Source organism: Mercurialis annua, linkage group LG7, assembly GCF_937616625.2.
Source record: "Mercurialis annua linkage group LG7, ddMerAnnu1.2, whole genome shotgun sequence".
NCBI classification, from domain to species: domain Eukaryota; kingdom Viridiplantae; phylum Streptophyta; class Magnoliopsida; order Malpighiales; family Euphorbiaceae; genus Mercurialis; species Mercurialis annua.
The window spans coordinates 14,671,029-14,694,270 of record NC_065576.1 but is presented as its reverse complement, the minus strand read 5'-3'; the positions used below and the strand labels follow the sequence as shown (position 1 = coordinate 14,694,270).

At 34.5% G+C, this 23,242-nt stretch overlaps 1 protein-coding gene across 2 annotated transcripts; it reads right to left on the bottom strand.

Moving 5' to 3' along the window:
• Positions 1-6,886: 6,886 nt before the first annotated feature.
• LOC126655637 (probable inactive ATP-dependent zinc metalloprotease FTSHI 4, chloroplastic) lies at positions 6,887-21,060 on the bottom strand. Of its 2 annotated transcripts, none has more exons than XM_050349878.2 (17): positions 20,676-21,060; positions 20,246-20,501; positions 19,596-19,971; positions 18,137-18,395; positions 14,891-15,022; positions 13,494-13,568; positions 13,288-13,413; positions 13,091-13,200; positions 12,933-13,011; positions 12,644-12,781; positions 12,446-12,557; positions 10,651-10,814; positions 10,438-10,543; positions 9,850-9,926; positions 8,124-8,267; positions 7,807-8,008; positions 6,887-7,281 (listed from the first exon to the last, which is right to left on the bottom strand). In XM_050349878.2, the coding sequence occupies exons 1-16, from the start codon at positions 20,889-20,891 to the stop codon at positions 7,865-7,867; spliced, it is 2,514 nt and encodes an 837-aa protein (XP_050205835.1). In that variant the 5' UTR covers positions 20,892-21,060; the 3' UTR covers positions 6,887-7,281; positions 7,807-7,864. The 2 variants fall into 2 exon arrangements, with proteins under 2 accessions (XP_050205835.1, XP_050205836.1); XM_050349879.2 differs by lacking the exon at positions 6,887-7,281 and adding an exon at positions 7,398-7,589.
• Positions 21,061-23,242: the final 2,182 nt, after the last annotated feature.

Genomic DNA, 23,242 nt, shown 5'->3' with positions numbered 1-23,242 from the left:
GAGTTTTCAAAGAGTTTTGTTTTTAATGTGAGTATACCTAGACCAGAACTCTGTGACGGAAGTGAGATGCTCGCGAGCAAGCTGTGATCTAGGCTATGAGGCGAATGAATACATATAGTTGTGAGAACATAGGATTTGTGCCTCTAGCTAATGAACTTAGCCTTGATTAGACAGACTAGTAAATGACTAGGATAATAGATATGTGTTCGGATAGTAAAACATATCTGATTAACAATGTATGATATGTATGCTATGTTTTAATACTCTTGATGTTTGATTAAGTCCATGTGAGCGGAATGCTCACAAGACTTAAGTGATGATATATGTGTGTAACATATACAACGCGAGTATATGTTTTAGTAAATTGCTAAGTCTACAATGAGTTAGAACACTCAGAAGACTAGCAATAAACGACGTAATCATAAAAGGTAAAAAGGAAGGAGATGTTCCTAAAGTCCAACGTACGTGGACAACGATTAGTTGTGATGATTAGTAAGTGTTATATTTAAGGAGTTTGTCAGTATTCCTTTATATAATCGCTATACTATGAACAAAGAACTGCGCGAACGCGTGCTGTTGCACAGCAAGTATACGAGACGCGAGAAGAAGATAGAGGTAACAAAAGCAAACGCAACCAGTCCATGTGGCTAGTAGGGGCCAGGAATGAAATGAAGGTAAATGGGAATCCAGCAAGACAAAATAGGAATGTATAGGCATTGGGAATACTATAACCACCCAAAGTCAATATAATCAGTTAGCAGTAAAGGCAACTGATATAAGGAATTGTGTGTCAATGATAAGACGATGGATATAAAGACAATATTAGCGTGAAGAAAGAGAAACCTATAAAGGTTTAGTAAAACTGTGATGACTTTAAATTGAGCTGTTGGATCAAGTTGAGATCAGAATATGATGTTTTTAAGATAATTACCTAAATATTGATCGCTGCGATCGTCGAATTAAGAGCTTGAATTAGTTTAATAGGAATATCAATGGAAGATATATATGGATAAAGATGACGAGCCAAGAGGGCGTGTGACGAAAACACGAAAGACGGAGTATAGAATTTGATTAACTAGGTATAGTTAACGACAAAGTTACGTGAGATTGAATAGTTTAAAGTATAAGATTTGGCTTGCTGAGTATAGCCAACACCAACCCTGTATGAGAATGAATAGTTGGAGGTACACGATAAGAAAGATCAAGAGTTAGACGACAAATGTTGTAATAAGTGAACTAGAAGTTGGAATCTCCACCATAGGTTGTGATTATAAAGCAAATGAAAAGAGTAAAATAAATATAAGTATGATAGATGTACGCGAAGCACGGAATCCTAAGTTTTGGGTTTGACTAATAAGGAGTAAAGTGAATAGTGCGATTGATCTAGAAGGTTAATAGTAACCCTTATAAGAAGGTGTAGATATAATATATGAATGGTTAAGAGATGGTATATGACATCGAAAGTGTCAGATATACGATTAAAGTTTAGTATGTTGAAATAAGTGATAGAATGTAAAGCAGAGACTCAATATTGGAATTGAGCCATAAGAAAGAAAGTAATGTCAGATAAATCAAACAAGAAAATAAGATATGAAAGTAAGGTATGCTAAAGGTATAAAGTATGCATTCGATGAGAATTAAAGAAGAAGTTAAGGATATTAAGAAATCATTTAAGAGAATAAGCATTAGGAAAGTGTGAATAGCTTGCGTATGTCGCAAGGAACTCTATAAGGAAGATCGAGGGAAAGAAAAGAGAAATTACGTGGAGAACGGACAAGGAGATTAAAGAAATGGAACTCTATGTAGTCGCGGACACATAGAAACGGAAAGGAATAAAAATGATTTCCCCATAGGATCGGTTTCACTGAAAGTCAAGGTGTCAGTATGAGTACGATAAGACGCAAGTAATCAAGAACGGATCATGTCAAGGAATTCAGACGAAACAGGCTACGACCACCACTTATGATCAATGTTGTGAATGCTAAAAGAAAAGTACACGATGTACAAGATGCGATGAAAAAGAATACAAGGGATACAACAAAAGATGATCGAGACGCATGATAAGAGCGTGAATATGGAACATAAGGAAGGTACCGTAGGGTTATAGCATTACGACTATTAATCCTATTGGTTAATTAGGAACAAGAAGTCAAAGAAAATTATAAAGAAGTACATCTACAGTATGAACAAAAGTAGGAATAACAAATGAAGTAACAAGATCATGGATAGTAATGAGAAGTAAGCTTAACGCTACATGATAGTAAAGGGAAATGATTTGGAAGCTAAGAGCTAATTAAGATTAAGAATTGGAAAGAAGGAATAGATAAGAAAGAATAATATTATGATGAATAAAAAGATCAAATATGGAGCAAGTAACGATGTCATCAGAGGACATTCTGATGCAAGTATATAATTAGAAAAAAGGATTAAGATCCTTATTTAAGGATTACAAGCAAAGAAATCTTACCAGAGTATTGGTCACACGCTGCCTTATTAAAATAAAAATTCAGCGACCAATATAACAATCCTTTCTGGCTGAAAACCAGATTGATGAAACAGATCGATGTGAGGTAAGAAGAGATAAGGAGTTTCAAAGAATAGTACGTCATGCTTAAAGGAAATAGAGCAATAGGAATAGGTATATGAGATATCAAGATGCAAGAAGAAAGGCAAGTAAGCCTTACAAGGAACGTAAACAAAGACCTTATAAAGGTATGTCATGAGGATTCACCTCATCGACAACTATGACAAGCAACGATGACGAAAGAAGCTTCATACGAGATAAGAAGTAACGAGGCAAAAGAGGATGACGGATAATGAAATAAGTTTCTAGCTAATTGAGTATTCATATTACTCAACAAGAAACAACGAGATGGAGAATCGTAAGTACATATGTATACGACTAATATTATCATAAGAAAAGAAGATGTTTAAGATCAAGATCAAGTCGTAATAACGACTGAATGAAAAAGATTGAATAGAGCGAACTAAGGAGTTGTCTACATCAGCCGGTGATGAATAAGAAAAACCTAAGAATTACGACTAGCATCTTTAATGATGAGACGTCATTAGGACGAACTGCCATTGAACATCAGTAATGAACTGAAAGTTCAATTATGAATACAAAGTTCATAGTAGTAAATATTAGACAAGGAACATATAAAATGATTATGTATAAGAGATACAAGAGAAGAAGACCATATAAAGAGATAAGAACATGATGGTCGTCAATGACGACTGATATTAATGTACAAAAAGTACAAAACTGGAATAGTAGCTCCACACGCCAACAAATATTGTAAGGTATACGGTATAATTATGTATGTGGAGCAAAGATAAGTAAGAAGAGTATATGAAAATTCGAGGACAAATTTTTATAAGGGGGGAAGAATGTAATACCCCAAAATATTTAAGTATTTAATTGGACTATGTGCCCAGTTCTGATTCGCCAGAGTGGTGATATCGGAAATAATTTCCAAGAGATTAAAGGAATTCAATATCATATTCCAATTTTAAAGTTGGAATTTAAATTAAAAGGGAAAATTTCAAGAAAAGTCCCGAACTAGAGTTCAGGGACTAAAGTGGTAATTTGACCATATAAATCTCGAAATGAAATAATTTCGCCAAGGACCGCGAAATGTTTTATAGTATCTATGGTAAAAGTTTCGGGGCAATCGGAGACCTTCTTAAATTTGGACGCGGAAGCGTTTTGGACTAAATTGTAACTTTTAAAAAGTTTAAGGGCTAAAGTGAAAATTAGCCAATTAGATCTCGGAAATAATAATTAAAAGATTATTGACGGAAAAATAATAATTTTAAATTAGTATTATTTAATTGGATATAAATAATACGTATGTAATTGAGTTAAAAAGATAATTTAACCGTTTGGTTAAATTAGAAAGTTTAAAAGGGAATTGGTTTAAGTTAAAGAAATGAAGGATTGAAATGGACATTTAACCAATATATATATATGTTCCTTAAAGAAGGAAATGATCATAAGAACAAAAAAAAATGATACAGTGCGAGAGAAATTCGACGATCGATTACGATCCGTCGCCGTTTCGTCGTTTCTCGCCCAAATCACGAGTTCTTTATATCGATTTCTTCAGAATTCAATTCTCTATCTACCACGAGCATCAAATCGAGGTAATTTGGTGATTTTTGAGATTGAAATGATTGGATTACGGTTAATTCGTTTTAACGAATTAAACGAATTGTAATTGCGTTTCTATTATTGTTTTTGATGGATTTGGAGTTGAAATTGTGTTAAAATGAGATAGGGGCATGTCAGAATCAATATTAGGCACGTCGGGATCGGCCGGAGATGAATTCCGGACCGTGCGAATTCACGGTGTGCGAAGCACACAAGGTGTGCGAACGCACACCATTGTGTGCGAACGCACACAATGTGCATCGCACACTGAGTGTGCGATCGCACACTAGGGCGAGCGCACACCTATGTGTGCGAACGCACACACGATTGTGCGAACGCACACATCCTCTTGTGCGCTCGCACAACCAACGACGAAGTCGTTTAAGGGCATTTTTGCTCTGTTTAGACATAGATTTCCGACTTCAAGTACGTCGGACATTAAAAGTAAACTACGGACCTTGAAAACGAGAAATTTAGGTGTCAAACATAATGTGTTCGATTAAGATTCCGAGATATACGGAATCTAAGTTTAAGAATCAAGGAATAAGAGATATAACGAATATCTCGACTAAGCATTAAAATAATATTAAAGTTAAAAATCGTATTTAAAATACGATTATATTAACATAAGTTTATAACTTAGGATTTTGAGATTAAGTCTACGTTTATGAGTTAAACGTACATATGATTTGAATAGGAACTGGATGTATCGTTAGGCTACCAGGCCGTCGAGTTAGAGTAGCTACGAGATCAAACGATGCACGGAGCTTACGTATTCGGGTGGCGATAATGCAGTTTTGGATAGCGGTCACTGTGAGTGGCAAATTTACTTTCGCGTATTATTAGTATAAAAGTTATTTTCTTATATTATGAGTATTGTTATTAAATATCTCGTATCTATATGATTTGCTCGTACAAGCTGTTTTGTTTGATAGATTTGATTATATGAATGTTGTTGTATTCGTTGTTTTGGAGATAAGTGTCTAATGTGCGGTCCGAAGAGACCAACTACCTATTGGGTGTCAATAGGCTGCATGATCATTGGTGAGTCAGTCTAGAGTACCTGACTTTATGATTAAGAATTAATATATGTCTATGCATAATATGTTATGAATTCGATACGAGAGTGAACTCGGCTACGATGTAGTCTGGAAGTCCCCGTATCTAGTGGGCTGGGCCCACCAGTGGCTGGGCCACCAGTGAGTTGGACTCACACTTTATGATTTCGATACGAGTGAGCACTCGGCTACGGTGTAGTCCGAAAGTCCCCGTATCTAGTGAGTTGGACTCACACTTTTGAAATTAATAATGTTTGCTTATGTCATAAGTTTATATATGTATTAAGCGGGTAACGCTATATTTTGATAATACTATAAGTAACTTGCAAACTCACTCAGTATTTTCCCAAATACTGACCCCTCACTCTGATGTTTGCAGGTAGACAGAGTCGGATCAGACAAACCACTTTCATTGTGCCAGAAGTCATTGGACTTGCACAAGTATGATTTCCTAGAACTGCAGTAGTCAATAGATGTTAGTATTAAGGAGACAGTTTGATTTCAAACAGTATTTTATATTGTAAACTCTATTAAAATATTTTATTATCTATGAGTATATTATTTGAAAAGAATTTTTCCGAATGTTTTATATATAATATTATACTTTTAAATGCGAAAAAAAATTATTAGTGATTTTAGGCTTATACGGGTTTCGGAGCTACCACTCTCATTCCCTAGCGCCGGTCTCGGCTCAATAATTTGGGTCGTGACAAAAAAGCAGACAAAAAAGGCAGATAAAAATTGGTCTCATACAACCACTAATGCATACTTTAGCAACAGAAATGGGGACCAGCAATAAGAGCAAGGAAAATATAAAAATATTAACCTAGGTGATGTCAATTGGGACCAGCAATAATAGCAATAAAAATCTAAAAAATTAACCTAGCAAACAACAATGGGGACCACCAATAAGAATCGAAGAAAATCTAAACAATTAACCTAAAACACATCAATGGGGACCATTTGCATAACAAGCATTTCGCAGGTTACAAATTAACCTAAGAATCAGAAAAATTTAACCCATTCATGTTTAACCTAACAACCAACAAATAATCAAAATACAAAAACCCAACAACCCAAATGCTTTCAATTGTGAAAACTAACCTGGTGCGACCACAATAACGTTTCCTTTGTCCTTTCCTTCCCAGAAATCGCAGTAACTTTTTTTCTTGCACTATTTTTTTTCATCTTCACGTCGATTTGGGTCTTCAATTGCTAAATGTGTTCATTAATTTCCTTAAAACCTTCACCAGCAAATGAATCTTCAATTTTGTTTTTCTTCAGGGTTAGGGTTAGATTGAGGGGAAATCAGTTTCTATCTAAGATGAATTAGGGTTTTAGATGGATGTTTAATTTTGTTTTTCACTTGAAGCGTTTTTCACTTTGGGTTAAATGAGATAGGTGATGCGCCTAGGTGATGTGGCAACTGTATGATGAGGTGGACGAATGAGGTGTGTTTAAGATTCGCGTGAAAGACACTCGCCATCTTCTGTTAACTGAGAGACCACGGGCGACTGATTTCAGGAGTGTAGGGCTTTATAATAGATATGCTGGAGTGTAGGGACCTTATGTGCAAAAAATGAAAAGTGCAGGGACACGCACATATATTGAGCCTTTAATTTTTATTATAGAATATTATACAACTACTAAAATCACTAGAACTGTGAAAAATAAATAAAAATAATACAAAAAATACAACAATAAAGATAGAATTCAACAAAAAAGTGTTTAATTTTAAAAGCTTTCATTTTCATATGCATCTTTAGATCAGCATATTTTTTGTTGCATTCGAGCATTATATGCTTCTATTTACAGCTTGTGGACCAAAGTTGCTACATTGAATTTGTAAGTGAAGCTGAGAAAAAAATGAACAAGAATACAACAAAATTGATTCCCAAAACCGAAACTAATGCAATATCAGACTTTTATCTTTATTGCCGTCATCTTCTTCATGCGCCTGTCTCATAATTCGGACTTTACATATGAATCCATTCATTGATCCCTCCACTTTTCTTTTAACCTCTCTCTCTCGCCTCTACTTTTGAGGATAACTCAAATTTTCAATACTGCCTGAAATTTAAAAATATTCTTAACACCGACAACTCGAAGATGAATACTTCCATGCAAAAATATCCACATGTCCATAGAAATAGACTCATAGAAGTTACAAGTCTTGAGCCACGATAAAAGAAATTTCCGTAGATTATTAACTTGAGGATATCCAAAATAATTAGGTACTACTGTTCAACTCAATTAAGCTCTAAAAAGATGCCACTATAACTATCTAATAAAATGACAGCATCCAGCAATAATTTAGATTAGAGAAGCATTGGTGTTGTTATGTCAAGGTTATCGAGGAGACAATTATGTTTCCAAATCTGCATTTCAGCAAGTTCAGACAGTAAAAAATCAGGTTCTCAACAAAGAGAAGACATTATTATGTTATATTCCCAAACCATGCAAACATGGTAAGAGTTGTCAATCAATAATTGGTAAAATGTGGAAGAAATGTTTTGGTTCTCTCTCTTCAGGCCATTCTTAAACATTTTTTGTATAGAAAATAAAGGAAAATAATTGAGAGATGGAAGTGCAAACCTGGTACAAGAGCGGATATGGGACTGAATGTAGACTATTAAAAGAAACATATTCATCTTCAAAGGAAATGGCTTGCCATTAAAAGTTGGGGCTTCTCATTATCTTCCTCAATCTGTATTGAAGCTTCAGATTTTATTTCCTCGACCCTTTTATCCCAAATGTCATCCATAAGCTTCCATGTTTCATCACTAATAACCTGGGTCTGTCATTAGATCATTTCAGGAAAATAAAAGGAAACATTAGCATTGTCAGCATTATGCAAGCAAACTAGAAAGTTAACACGGTATAATTTAATTTATAAATAACATTTCCTTCACCTCCATTGGTCTAGGCGCGCCAAAGGTTGAAAAGCCTACATTTCCAGGAGCAAATGTGACTCTCCCAGGAAGTGAAATCCCATGTATTCCCCATCGTCCAGCATAAAGTAGGGCTCCATATTCGTCAACAGGATTCACGGCAGGCTGAATAAATAAATAAACACAATTCAGTCATTAAGATATTTAAGAATTTTTGTAAAAGCATAAGTATTCGCAAACTAGAAACTGTGCTACAATGAAGGCGAGACACACCTTGCATGAATTAAATCATTTATGCATTTTTTTTTCATTAAACAAAAAAGTGAAATAAATTTGCTAGAGCAGTCAAGTAGTCGCTAAACTATAATGTAAGCTATTTTTCAAAGCAATTCATCAATGCATCTACCAAATACACATTGCACATCCTATTCCACACAAGCAACAAAGATGGCTCAATGATCAAAACAATCCAAGCCTCCACCTGTTTCAGTTTTACATTAACCTTTGAACAGTGGTAAGAAATAGGTGAACTACCGACTCAGAACTGGAGTATATCATTAGAGCAAATATAAATTCCTTGTTAGCTTGAAAAACAGACTCGTAGTTAGAAATCGGATGCTTCCTCAACAACAACAAAAAGAAGAAAATAAGAATTATAAGAGAGAATAAAATAATAATTGGAGCCTCACTTAAAAGCTTAACCTTGTGGGTTTGACTTGTATGAGAGCCTCTGTATTCGAAAGTCGAAGTCCAAAGTTCAATCTTTGACAATTCTCATTTAATCAATTAAATATTTAAGCACAAGAGAAGATGAATGTTAGATTCCATTTTAAAACCAATTGGCGTTAAACGCCCAACCAATATTTAAACACACCCCCATTCACAGGATACTCCCACTTCGACACTCCCCTCACGCATAGCGTGTCGATGCCGAGCAACCAATTCCCCCCTCACGCATCTCACGTGGACCGGGCCAAATTCAAATTGTATGAATGGATAAACCTCCATATTAGATTCCATCTTAAAACCAATTGGTGTTAAATGCAGATGCCCAACCAATATTTAAACACATGTCCATTCACACACAACCAACATGGAATACTCCCACTTCAACAATGAATATATATTTATTCACGCTTCAAAGCCAATATGTACTCACGGGCAAAGGTATACTAAAGATAATAAGACCATATTTGGCGTCTCACCTAACAATTTAGCCTTTTAGATTGATTGGTTATTTAACAAGATAAATCCTCTCAATTAACAGAGATAGGGGGCATGAGAGGGCCTTGGCCACCCCAACATCCAAAAATTGACTAAAGGGTATAGGAAATTAATGCATATTGTGATTTGGCCCTCCTAAACTCCATAACTGCTCTCAATACAAAAATAACTGGTATATTAGCTTTTCTGTTTTTCTTATTTTAGAAAGAATCAAAACAATCATACTATTTATTAACGAAAATGAAAATTTTTATTTACCAGCATACCACCAAAGAAATGGTAAAAACATATCTTGCCAATTGGGATAGTTTACGTAGGCTTTACATATTTGTTCTTGTTCATCGAAAAGGTGACTAAATTGTTGTAAGAATATGCTAAAATTGACAAAATTGAAAGAGTTGTATTGATAAAAGGAAATATTCAAATGAATTTTTAATTTTTTGGTAGCCTACCAATGTTCATTTATGCCGAGACATCAAACGACTAAGAAAATTGATTATCCAACACTAACTTTAGAACTTACTTGAGGTATTCGCGGAGCTCTTTTGTATATATCCCAAATTTCTGCAGCTTTTATTTCTCCCTTCTCAAGTAAAATATCTACACCAAATGAAGGCATCAGGTGAGACCAGTAAACATTTCAACATATAAGTACTTTAAGCCATATCATAAGTACGCTTAATCTAAGGAGCATCTCTTATGTGAGTATCCTAGAACTAAATATGAAACAAACGGCACAACTCAGGAAACATAATGAACAAGAGAAACATATTTCAGATGAAAGCAATCTCAAGTCTGTGTGCTCTTACTTTTGAGTTGTTAGTAGAAAAGAGTGCTCGAGTGTGTGGAAGGGGAAAATTAGGGCTGGTGGCTTTCTAAACTCCTATCTTTCAGCTGTGGGCAACTACTGCACAGCGTTTACCTTGTATCTTCCTTCAATTAATTGGAACAGACAGTTCGAACTAAAATCATATACCTCGCTTCGACCCCCTCAGTCACTACGAGGGCCCTAGATAAGTGCAATGGAAAGTGTCTATTTATCTATCCCTTGACTCGATATGGGAGCTTGAAAAAGGAAATAAAATTTTCAAATATTGTAAAACTAAATAACCTGTAATTGTCTCGACAGCTGAATGGTACTCTCTCAGAACAGATGAACATTTTTCAGTCGAATAACGCATGTATTCATCCCGAAGTGCTTCAAGTTTTGCTGCAAGCTGCAAAAAGCAGTTAAAAGTTTTAAACGCTGATAGTTTCTTTTAGAATGTCATAAAATATATACTAATACTTCAGCTGCTTCAGAATAAAGAGCTTGGAATTGTACATTAGGTACAAGATCACTGTGATTCCGGTAGAATGCTTTCCCAAATGCTGTCATCCCAGTTTGCAGAATCAAAAGTTCTGCAAGCCTTGAAGCTTCTAATGTTGCTTTTGCAGAAATCCAACACAAGTTGTTTATCCCAAACATCTCCTCTTCAATGACTCTAGCTATATGACATCAGATTAGTCAGGGAACCATATTGAGTTCATAGAAAACGAGAGAAAGAGATTGTAATAATTTTCATATAGCACCACTAAAAAAAAATTCTAAATCTGGTTGTCAAGTACAATTTCATTTTGCCATAGTTGACTCGTCTATATTCCAAATCATAGGATCTTCCATTAATTTAAAAGTGTCAAATTGTTGTCTCAGCACCAAGCATATGCTTGTTAAAAAGAACAGATGAAGTGAGAGCCAAATTACCATGTTGTAAATCAAGGCAATTCACTTATCACAAATTCTGGGTGATCACAAATAGGATATACTACTGATAATGGTTACAAGAACCAATAAATATATATAATTTGGTAGAACAGACAAGCTTCAAAATTTTGAACATACTAGTTGCATTTATTAAATTTGACAAATGTAAAAAATGCAACTAGTATATTAGAATAAGTTACAGAAAATTTTTGAAATTTAAATTCACTGTTTATCAACCAAATTGAAGAAAAGAGCACCCAAATTTTCTTAATGTGGCACGCAGGTGTCTCATGGGCTAGTTTTTTTTTTGCACCAAACTATGGTTGTCTCCCCAGTTCAATCGAAAGCATCCCCGAAATAACTATCACGGTTGTGAAAGAAATTTGCTCAAGAAAATATGAGGAAGAAAAGGAAAGGCCGAGGAACTAAAAAATAAATATTGTAATTTAAGTTTTTGCAAGGCGAACCCACAAGAGATATTTAACACATTGAAGTTGGATTGTTAAAGCTATAGAACTCAACCAGTTCCGGGAAAAAAAAACTCCCTCGCAGCATTTGTTTTCATTACCACAAGAAAGGAGAAGGAACAAGGAAAAAGGAGACAAAATTATGCATATTTTTATGGAATTTACGTTTAAAGAATAACAACCTTGAACGTTAGTTCCCAACATCTTTCACCTATACTTTGTCCCAAAATCCCATTAAATGACATGATTTAAGGGCACTTATTAAACTCTTTATAGGAACATGTTTAGTAATGATAGAAAATACCATACAGGAGTTTAGAAGTAGAAATTTAAGTCCAACTTTACAAAAGAAGTCCTCAAACATAAAGCAAAAAAGAAACTATTTTTTTCCTTTGTGTAAACTTCTCCACAGTAAAGTTAAAATTTTCTTTTTTCTTTCTTTCCTGTATAGCACTTCCTCTATTATTCTATCTGATGGCGCTAAATAACAAATAAATTAAAAGATTATTGATAAGGAATTTGCAGTTCTTTATACTATTACCAATCCTCCAAATGATAAATTGACCCAAACTTTAATCCTCCAAAAGAAATTCCATGGAAATGGAAAACTAAATATGTTGATCTTGCATCTCCAGTGTGCAATAATAAATTCAAATTTGAAACCCAAGTTTTATTAGATAAAGATGTCCGAGCTTCTAGCAATCTCCAATGCGGAAATATAAAAACCAAGGACAATACTAGGTACATGCTAGTGACCTTTTCTAGTAATTCTAAGACCTTTATAAAACAATTCTTCTCGAGATTTTCTATGTTTGTCCAAAGAGAAAACCAGGACAACAGAAGATAACAACTAACCCTAAAAGTGAGTGACAATAATCTTATAGAAAGAAAATTTAAATGCAACTCACGAGCACATGCACGGGTTATAGCATTCACATAGTCTGGTTTCTTCGCGAAAACCCTGCCTGCAATTTCTGCATACCGCATATTTGGCTGGCTATGTATAGAATTTATATCCGTCTGTAGATGATAAATGTAAGCATGTGATTTTTAAAAACGTCACAATCAAACAACAAAAGAGCATTCGAATGTATCATAACAATGACCTCTGTAAAAGGGCGGTAAGGATCAGGAAAGTGGCATGCAAGAACAGCAACAGCTGCTTCTCGGTATGCCAATCTTAGTTTTAACTCCTCTGGAATTTCAGTGCTGTCTTCCTGGCCTGTTTCAAAAGTACCTTTTTGCTGTGGAAGAAGGCAATAAATGTATAGAGAAAATGAGTGTGTTGAACTACGTAATGCGATTCACATTTTTATAAAAATTAGAAAGAGTAAAGTATGCAATGAAAATATTTGCATGTCACAGAAATGAGGAGGAAGGTAAAGAAGCACAAACCCTTTTCAGAGCCTCTAGAAGTTCTTCCCTTCCAATGTAGTCTAAATCCTTCCTTGCTGTCAAAATACCGGCTTCGTTCCTATAAATATTAAAGAAACATTAGCATATCTTTAAGAATGAAAAACAAAGAAAAAAGGGTCTCAGTAGTCGATAAATACAGTATATTCTGCAGCTCTGCTCCTGTAAAATCTTCGGTCAGTTCAGCAATTTCAAGCAGTAAAGCCAGCTTTTCCTCTTCTGAACGAAAAAATTTATTTCTAGCATGCACCTGAACAAGTTAATCATACTCATGATGATTAAAAAAAAAAGTTGATTTATGCTTCTGGGATGCCTATCCACATGTTCAGAAAATTACCTTCAAAATTGCCAATCTACCATTTTTAGATGGCAGACCAACCCTTATGATCTTGTCAAACCGACCCTTTCTCAAGAGGGCAGGATCAAGAATGTCAAGTCTATTTGTTGCACCTATAACTAGCACCTGACAAGAGTAAATTTAGCATTCACCAAAGTAGATAAGAGCTTAAATCTGTTATTCATATAAAATAGAACAGCACATACCTGAGATGTAAATTCCTTAAATCCATCCATCTCGGTCAGTATCTGAAGTAGGCCTTGCTCCCTCTCAGCACCACCCTAGGAAAAAATTTACAAGTTCATGCCATGTGAATTGAAATCTAAGAAAATATATTAATGCTCTTAAAAAAAGGAATCGCATACTCATATTTATTATCATTAACAGTAAAAATCTGAAGTCAAAACTTCATTTAATATTTTTGTCTGTCATCATTATGCTCAGTAAAGTTGATCTATTTTGTGCACACGCCTCAGTTGAATACTTATAAGGTCCATCCAACAATTTATGGATATTAACTAGAAGTCCAAATCAAGTTTCATGCAGACTGAAGATTGCAAAACTGGAATGATTTTTGAATTAGAGATTAGACAGCAAAACTAATTTAAAATGCAGAGTTTCAGAGACATAGATGTACTTGAAATAAGACCAATACAAAAACTCATCTTGGTTTAACCTCTTTTAGCCATGTGTTCTCACAGAAACATGTAACCAGTTTTATAGGTTGTTTGCAGCACTGCACGGCTCGTGCCTTTTGCAGCCAATATTTAAGAACAGATACAATATATCCCAATTTCCGCTACGTCAGTAGCACCTAAATGGCTAAATCACAGTTTTAGAAAAAGGTTATTGAGTTCTTATCTATTACCCAGCACCCATACCACAAAGAGAGAGAGAGAGAGAAATAGTAAATAATTTTAGGCCAAAGCAAAGGTACACTACAGAATTAGAACTGACTTCACTAAAGCATAGTTGTTTTTATCACTTAACACTTATTACATGGATGCAGCCCTATAAAAGTTCAAGAGATGCTTTAAATTGTAAGATATCAGACCGTTCTTTCTTTCATCAAACAAGGTATCTAAGAAGTTTAAGACATGCATTACAAATGATGTGATTTCCAACAAACAAACTATCTAGAAGTTAGCACCACTTTCGACTTGTTACTATGTGATTTACTTCTTGTTTTACTAGGTTCATAATGATTTTTAATAATATATCAAAGGCCTTTTAGTACCATTCTAGCACAGTTACAATTTCCATATCATGTCGACTCCAAGTCTAACAAGGGTTAATTGCCAATACACATTGGTCTTCCCTTGTTTCATCTTTTAAATCTAATCAAACAATGGTTAATTGCTAATATACTCCTATCAGAGGTTATTCCCTATTAAAAACTTCAAATTTAACTACCCCTGGATCCTTAAACATTAAATGTCATAATAGTTTAGTCCTGACTTCTTTACGTTGTCTGCACTCTTCAACATTAGTACAAGAACTAGAAGTGCTAATTGTCAGATACTAAGAATCGAAGGCCATGTTATGTCCAAGTAAATAAACCATAGAGCTGAACAGAAGTCAATAATGGCACAAGAATCCTTACCCCGCCAATATCAGGCCCCCCACGTTTGCTGCCAATAGCATCAATTTCATCAATAAAGATGATGGAAGGAGCAAATGATCTGGCACTGGAAAAAAGATCCTTGACACGAGATGCTGCCACACCTACGAACATCTAAAAAAACAAGTCATTTTTTCAGTTAGCCAAGTTGCTGTATATTCAGAGAATTCCAAAGAACTCATAGCAACAATAAAAGTAAAAGTCTATTAAAAACAAATATCCAGACAATACCAAAATCAAACAGTTTAATAAGAATATTACGGAGCAATTAAGGAGGGCCATAGGTTATTCAACTTGCAGTCAATTATGCTATATGATTACTGCTTGCGTTTTTTATAATTTTGATATACTATAAGTAGGCAGGACAAGTAATTCATAAGACGGGAAAGAAGAGGAAATCACAATGAGAAACTGCTCAACTACTACCTCTATATAGGGAGTCTTTATGCAATGCGGTTGTGACTAGCTGTACATCTCTAGGAAAGTGTAATACTAGTGGTTGGCTGATCAATTAGATGTAAATTGTAGATAAGTAGGTCTAAAGCTTTCGGGTCAAGACATATCATTGTCATAATTTCCAAGAGGTTCACTGGGTGGAAGTTTAAGAGTGCATTTTAAATCATTCCGATTTAGTTGGTATATGGCATTAATATTCAAAGACATCGTGATCAACATCAATGAACTCATTTTCTACTATATATAATTATACCAAAAGAGACACACAGCATAAATATTACAGTTATTCAACAAATTCAAATCCTTTCGATTCAAATGTCCACCATTCCAAATGCAATCTCAGCTTATATTTACAGTACGGAAGAACTATTGAGCATTTTCTCTAGTTAGAAGTTAAGATTTGGTAAGGCTATGGAATTACTTTGGAGGAAATATTCCACACCTAATTTTCGAGAATGGTTCTCTCTCAAAATCGTATGTCTAAAAATATTCTCTGAATGAAAACCAACAGCTGTGACTTCTTCTGAACTGAAGAAAAATGAGAATTGAATTTAGGAAAATTAAGAGCCTTACCATAATGAAGGATCCCATGACATACAGTCCAGCACAAATATCTAATCCATTAGTTTAACCAATTAGACGAAAAGTCAGTGATTGCATCTCTACCCTTCTCTTTTTGTTAAGATCGCTCAATGATTCCACTTTCTACTTTTTCCACTCAGTCCATTCTCCACAAAATCAATTTGACTGGGATCCTTCATTGAGCGATAGAAGTGTGTACAACAACAGAGCCACAAAACTAATTAAAAGAAACCCCAAATAGGTTTTTAATTTCATCATAAGCAATTAGAAAGAAAAAAAACTAGTTCTCATGGAAGCATACTAACAAGAAAATTAAAAAACAAATTCACAAGAAACAATGACAGAACACATTTTTAAAATAATTAATGCCAATGCATAATATGTAAATTTTATCTAATATAGAAAATATTTATGGAAGTTCATAGAAATCTGAGTAATTTATTGACAAAATTAATCGCCAACTACTGCTTATACTCTTGTCAAATAACCAATCAACTCCAAAGCTCAATTTCAACAGGGGTCTTCTTTATCTTATAATTCCGTCAAACCTATTCCCTTGATTGTGGTTTTGCTGGATAGATGCTCTAATACCATGTCAAATAACCAATCCACCCATTTGGTTAATTAAAAATTTGAGCACAAGGTAAGATGGACACATGTGCTTGTTTATTCACGCTTCAAAACCAATGAGCATTTGTGCGTGGGGGTATATGCTGGATACAATAAAACTATTGAAGATGCCTCAGCTAACAGCTTACACTTTTAGATGAATCAATTATTTGATAGCACTATATACAGTGAAAGAAATCTCAAAATGATGTAAAAGACTCGAGTAAACCTATTCTACCTCCTAATGTTTAGATGATGAAAAATAACAAATAAACAAAGAAGCAAAAGAGCAACTAAGCTATTTTATTGGAAACATTCTCGGTCTACACCGGCACCATTATATCAGAATTTTTTGGGTTGGGGGGGGGGGGGGGGGGGGGGGGGATTGGATTAGAGTTAGAGATTGATAGAAAAGCAAGAATCAACGAAATATGACAAAAAAATCAAATCCATTTATTTTACAGATATCTCAATAATTTTTAAATGTTATATGATAAGAATTATACTAGCATTAAGAATCTTTTCAAAAAGACAAAGTGAACATGTAAATTGCAATCACGTGCATTAAGTTTCTAATCTGTTTCAATGTGAATCATTTTAAAATGATAAAGAAATTAAGAAAACATATAAATGATATCATGTAAGTTCAAAGAATAATAGATATTTGTAATAGCATCATCATTTGTTATAGGATTGTAAAACTAAACATATGCACAAAGGTAAACTTAATTATAATTACACTTCAAAGAATAAAATCTTTAACTTAGACGAAAAAAGTGAAAAATATTTATCTGCACAGTTAAAAGTTTGGAACGCCACAAGGTAAACAATGAAAAGAACAAGTATTTTTCAAGGCATAAGGGGCCCGACTTAAACACACAGAAAAATGATAGGCATTCAAAAAAAAGTCAAATGGATTCAATTGAAATGGAAATTTAAAAGAGTTATACAGGTCTACAACAGTGTTATTGTGGTTCCTTCTCATAGCGCACAAAGTTAATCTCAACAATAATTACACTTCAACGTATAATATCTTGAACTTACACGAAAAATGTAAAATACATTTATCTGCAATATTAGAAGTTTGGAATGCCACAACTAAAAACAGGACAAACAAAGAAAAAAAAACATATTCAAGGCATAAGGGGCCCAATTTAAAAATGAAGAAGGTAGGCATCCAAAAAATGTCAAATGGATTCGATGGAAATGGAAATTTGGAGGAGTTGTACAGATCTACAGCAGTTGTTACATTATGGTTCCTTCTCTTAGTGATTTTTTTCCTTTCAATCAAGGTACTTGAGATTCCAAAACAATTAATTTTCAATACAAGAAGTATATTTACGTCACGTCCACGAGAGATGCTCTATATCCCTCAATGACTCTACTACGGAGAAAAAGCATCACACTTCTGCTAACTTATAAAATGCAGAAATTGAACATACTATTCATGGCGTTAACATCAGTAAAAGAAGAATAAATCATACTTTCAAGGAAACATGCATGAAGTATCAATCAACTACTTCACAGCTATTGCAACCATTTTGGTTAAATTCAGTCATATATAGGAAAATCAGCCTTCACCTCTACAAAATCTGTGCCATTTGCAGCAAAGAAAGGAAGTCCCGCCTCACCAGCAATAGCTTTAGCTAGCAAAGTTTTGCCCGTTCCTGGAGGTCCATGGAGAAGTACACCTTTAGGGCAATAGATACCTTTATCCTGGAACTCTTCGTCATTCTTTAATATTCGTACGATCTCCTGTAATTCCCTTTTTATGTATTCCTGGCCAGCAAAATCATCAAAGGTAACACCAGTAGTTTCTTCTGCCGATATAAACTTTGCCCTGGTGCAAACAGAATTCAAAATTAGAACTTACATTCACTGATAAAATCATCCAAAGTAGTCAACTACTAATTACAGAAGAACGACGATTGAAACATAATGATACTGAACAAACTATCAGAACAAAGAGTGGTCATGGTTCAAAAGCAATAAAGTTTCAATAAACTAATTCTTGAAGACAATGCATATTGCCATATTATAATAACCCAAAGAGGTAAATGGAAACATATTATTTTTTAATGCAAAACAAGGATAGATATATATCACAATGAAGCAAAGGGACAGGGGTGCAGGGTGGGGTGACAGAATGGTTAAAAACAATCAGTGGAATATATTTCGAACTAAGAGTTACATACAGATCAAGATCAAAACATTGAAACCTCTTTTAACTTATTGACTTATATTCCTCAATGGTTACAAATGTGAACACCAGTTTTACCAACGAAAAATGGTGTCATAAAAGTTGATGGAAACTGATCAAGAGTCTAGCATAATGTTGCTTGTACTAACAACAACATAGTAATAAAATTGGATTTCTGTAAATCTGCAATAGCAGTCATCATTGTTCCACTGGCAAACTTTTCATTACAGCAATAGATAGTAATCTTAAAATCCCCTAATGCCAAGGAAAAGATCTTATTTGACATAAACGAGAAGAAATGTTACATGTTTTAATAGGAAAAATACAAGACAATAATGCAGCATAGTCACACTCTTTTAATATTCCTTTATTCAATTTATTGTCAGCTCATTAAGATAATAATTTGCTTAGATGATAATATGAGAAGCATGTTTTGTACTCCATTATACCGTCATTTTAGAAAGAAAAAAAGATAAAAGATAAGCACCTTTTTTGGTGTTTTCAAGTTTGCTTATTTCAAAATTCTTCGGTCCAAATCAAAATTATCATTTTACTTTGATAGCAAATGGTGTGTACTTTTCGTTCAACTCTAGCGACTCTTTTTCATAACCATGCACATAACAATTCAATGAAGAAAAAAATGTTGTCACTCATTCATTAAAACAAAAATAAAAAAGAAATTAAATGCAAAGAATGGATGAAACACATTTTATATTGCAACCACAAATAAATGCAGATAGAGGCCAATCTCTATCAAGGAACAAAGTCAATTGAAAAATAATCAAAAGAAAGGATGCCAACAATTACAGCAGTTCACCGAACAATTAGATTTCCACTTACCGATTCTTGCCCAGCGATCCAAGAGCACGGCGTTTGAGCGGTTGCCTAGTTGTTTGGGTAGGTTTTCCCAAATCACAAGGTATTAACTTTGCATAAATAGGCCTCATCATATTATCAATCCAGACATATAATCCAACAGCTAAAGCAAGCCGCATAGACCAAATAACCGCAATTGCAACAGTAGAGTAAACTTCTGCAGGAACAGTATCGACATTGTGAACATCGACATTTACTATTTGATTATGTAACTTTTTCCAAACATCATTCCAACAATCAATTGGCATTCGATCAACCACATGGCGCCTAAATACAATTTCCTTCTTAGAATTTTCTTTTCCTCTCTCTGCATTGCCATCCTTGTAGTACGGCAGAATCACTGCATTAACACAACAACTTTCTAAGCAAAGCCTGTAGTATGAAAGATCATTTAAGATATAGTAACTGAGCTATAGACAGTAGAAACAGTGATAACCTAGGTAGCATGGACACTTCACCCAATCAACGTTTCCCGTTAAACGTGTCGGACACTTGGAGTTCCAGACAAAAACTTCAGTTTTAACATAGGAAACCTTAAAATAACGCTGTTTTTCCGTGTCCTTATCCAAATGTGCCGTTTCCCCGTGTCCGTGCTACCTAGGTGATAAGTATACCTGAGACAGTCTGGCCGTAGTTGGAGTACTCCATGTACTGCACATTATTGGAATTAAGAAGCTTCCAGAAATCACTGAAATCCAACTTATGAGAGTTCTCAGGATCCCACTCGGTTCCCTTCAACTTTCCGCGCATAGTCAACAAAGTCCTGCTCCAATCGGACGCCAATACAAGCTGCCTCTCCAGTTGCACATTCGCCTTCCTGTCTAACTCTTCCAATTCATTCACTCTTTCCCTTTCTTTCTCCTTCAATTTCTGAAAAACAAGAATAACAATAAAATTCCACCAACAAGCTTAGCTATAGTACAAGCACTGGGCAGCATTCTGCAAAGCTGGTGAGTTCTATTCCGGCGCGCCGCTCCCCTCCCCAATTATCAAATAAAATTTCATTCAACCGACCATATTACAAAGCAAAAAAAAAGGAATTACCTCAAATAACTGAGCAGACTCAGCATCATCTTCTTGTTGTGGTTGGAGAAGTGAATTAGAGGTGGGAGCAGCAAAAACAGAAGTGAATGTGAGTTTTGTACTGTAACTGAAAGGAAAATTCAATTTCTTAAACCTGAAAGCATTTTTGTGGACAAAAATATTCAATCGATTGGTATTGTGAAGTTGAATTGAATTCAGTGGAGTAAGGGTTTTCATTTCCTTATACTCATAAAAGCCAACAGAGGAAAAGGAAACTAAAATATTTTCTATCAGTATCTCAGTCACAGAAAATTTCACTCCCTCTGGTTTGAGGTTTTGCAGAAGTTTTGGGTTTTTGATGATGACGATGATTTTTACTCGATAGAGCGGTGTCGTTTCAGTAAAAGGAAACGTCGACGTTTTGAATTATGAAGTGCCTATTGTTTTTCTTTTTTTTTGAGTAAATTATTGATAGGCTTGTAGAAAAAACAAAATCACACTGAATAACAATATTAAATTTTAAAAAAATTAGTCTAAACCTATCATAAAGTTCCAATACTATTAGTTTTTATTTCAATAAAAACTTAATAAAAAAATGAGTTAGTTAGACAAAACACGGGCTTATCCAAAATAATTAGATAATTACGGTCTTAACTTTGAAAATTGATATTTGTTATTCTATCTCATATGCTTTGATTTTCAATCTTTCTAATTTCATTTTTTACACTTTCAAAATGAGACAAATACGATCCTAATCGCTGAGTCTTTCTTCTCCAACTTCTATCGTCTACTTCCGCCCGGTCGTTTTTCTCCGCTGCAAGTCATCTTCATATTTTTCTAGCCGCCGCTCGTCAAAACAATATGCGGCTCGTTAAAACCATTATCATCATCTATTGGGTAAATCGGTTTCTTGTTAGGGATGTGGTTGGAATCTTAAGGATTGAAACTGAAAGGAGTTTGAATGGAAGAATTAGAGGATGGATGGGATTGGATTTGAGCTGACAAACGACATCGGTTAAAGTTAGCTCAAGGTAGAATTGGCTTCCTCTGCTCTCTCTGCCTTCTTCTTTTTCAGTAAAGTCATTTCACATTTCGAATTTTATTTTCTGGTGTGTTTTATTTGATGTTTTTCTTAGTTCAAGTATAGTTAATCGTGAATTTTGCTTCTAAATCAGTTTGTTTTAAATTTTTAGAGCTTTAATGTAGATAATTATTCTTTGGGCATGTGCTTTTTGTATTACCAGCAAAGTCATTACTGAATTAAGATGAAGAAATGCTTATAAGAATAGAACGTTAATGTGTTGTAATACCCCAAATATTTTAAGATAATTAAGTCGTGCCACGTGTCGTGATTTCCGATAAATTAAATTAAGAAGAATTTAATTTAATTATATCGGGAATTTAGAATAATTTTTATTAAGCGGTTTTACAGGAATTAAGTAAATAACTTCGAAAATTAATATAAAATAAATTATAAATCCTGTGACGGAATTTATTTCTCCAAAGTCCGCGAAATATATTATAGTATTTGTGGTAAAAATTAAGAGTCGATTGGAGACTGATTAAAATTTGGACGCAGATAGGTTTTGGACTAAATTGCAACTTTTGAAAAGTTTCAAGGACCAAAGTGCAATTTAACCAATAAATATATATAAAGAATGAAATGAAAGAAGGATCCAGATCCTTGTTATCAGCTTCATCCTTTTCTTTCATTTTCTTACGACGATAACTTACGGTTCCGTCGCACGATTCCGTTTCTCGTCCGTTTTCGACATTCTATAGCTCGAAACGATCGTATTTCAGTGGCGTATCACGGTAAGCTTGACGTTTTATCGTTTGGATCGATGAATTTCTTGATATATCGAGTTAAAGTTTTAGGCCACGAAACGATTTTATCGTTTTATCGATTATAGGATTGAATTTGGGTGTTTTGAATATAGATTAAGCGTTTTGGATGCGTTTGCTGCGTTTTTACGCCTATAGCATGTCGGAATGCCCCGGAAAACGATTCTGGGGATCGTGCACCTATATATGGTGCACGACCGTGCACCCCAAGGCACGAACGTACACCCGGACCCTTGTATTCCCGATCGTGTTGTTTTAATACCTGTTTCGTATTCGTATATCGAGATTGAAATCGATTGGTTATCGATTAATTGGAATAGTTAACCTAACGAGGTTAAACGTGAAATGATATTCGATCCGTAAACGAGTTAGATACCGTTTATCGGGGTATGCGTGTGAGAAGCACGACGGTTAATAAGAGTAGTATGTCGTATCTCGAGTCTAGAGTCAATCTTAGAGTAGGATTCTAATATGAGTCAAATGTTTTGAAATTGTTTTAGATCCGGCGAGGCAAGAAGCAGCTGGATCAGGAGCTCGGGAAGCTTGACGTTTCTAAGCCTCGACGTACTTTTTGGATAAGCGTTTTCAGTGAGTTTATACGATTTACTTTTAAAGTATTTATACAAGCAAATATTTTATATTGCTTTATGCTTGATTTGAATGTTGCAATGCGAATTCTTTTATTTGAATTGCATATATGTTGATGTGAAACCAGTGTCGATCTGATGGAACGTGCTACCTAT

What these genes read in the sequence shown, in the direction of transcription:
- LOC126655637 (XM_050349878.2), bottom strand. Translation starts at nt 20,891, where the DNA reads ATGAAAACCCTTACTCCACTGAATTCAATTCAACTTCACAATACCAAT. An exon ending in GTAGATTGGCAATTTTGAAG is followed by an intron (nt 13,201 to 13,287) that starts GTAATTTTCTGA and finishes TAACTTGTTCAG; the next exon opens with GTGCATGCTAGAAATAAATT. An exon ending in ACAGTGATCTTGTACCTAAT is followed by an intron (nt 10,544 to 10,650) that starts GTACAATTCCAA and finishes TGCTTTTTGCAG; the next exon opens with CTTGCAGCAAAACTTGAAGC.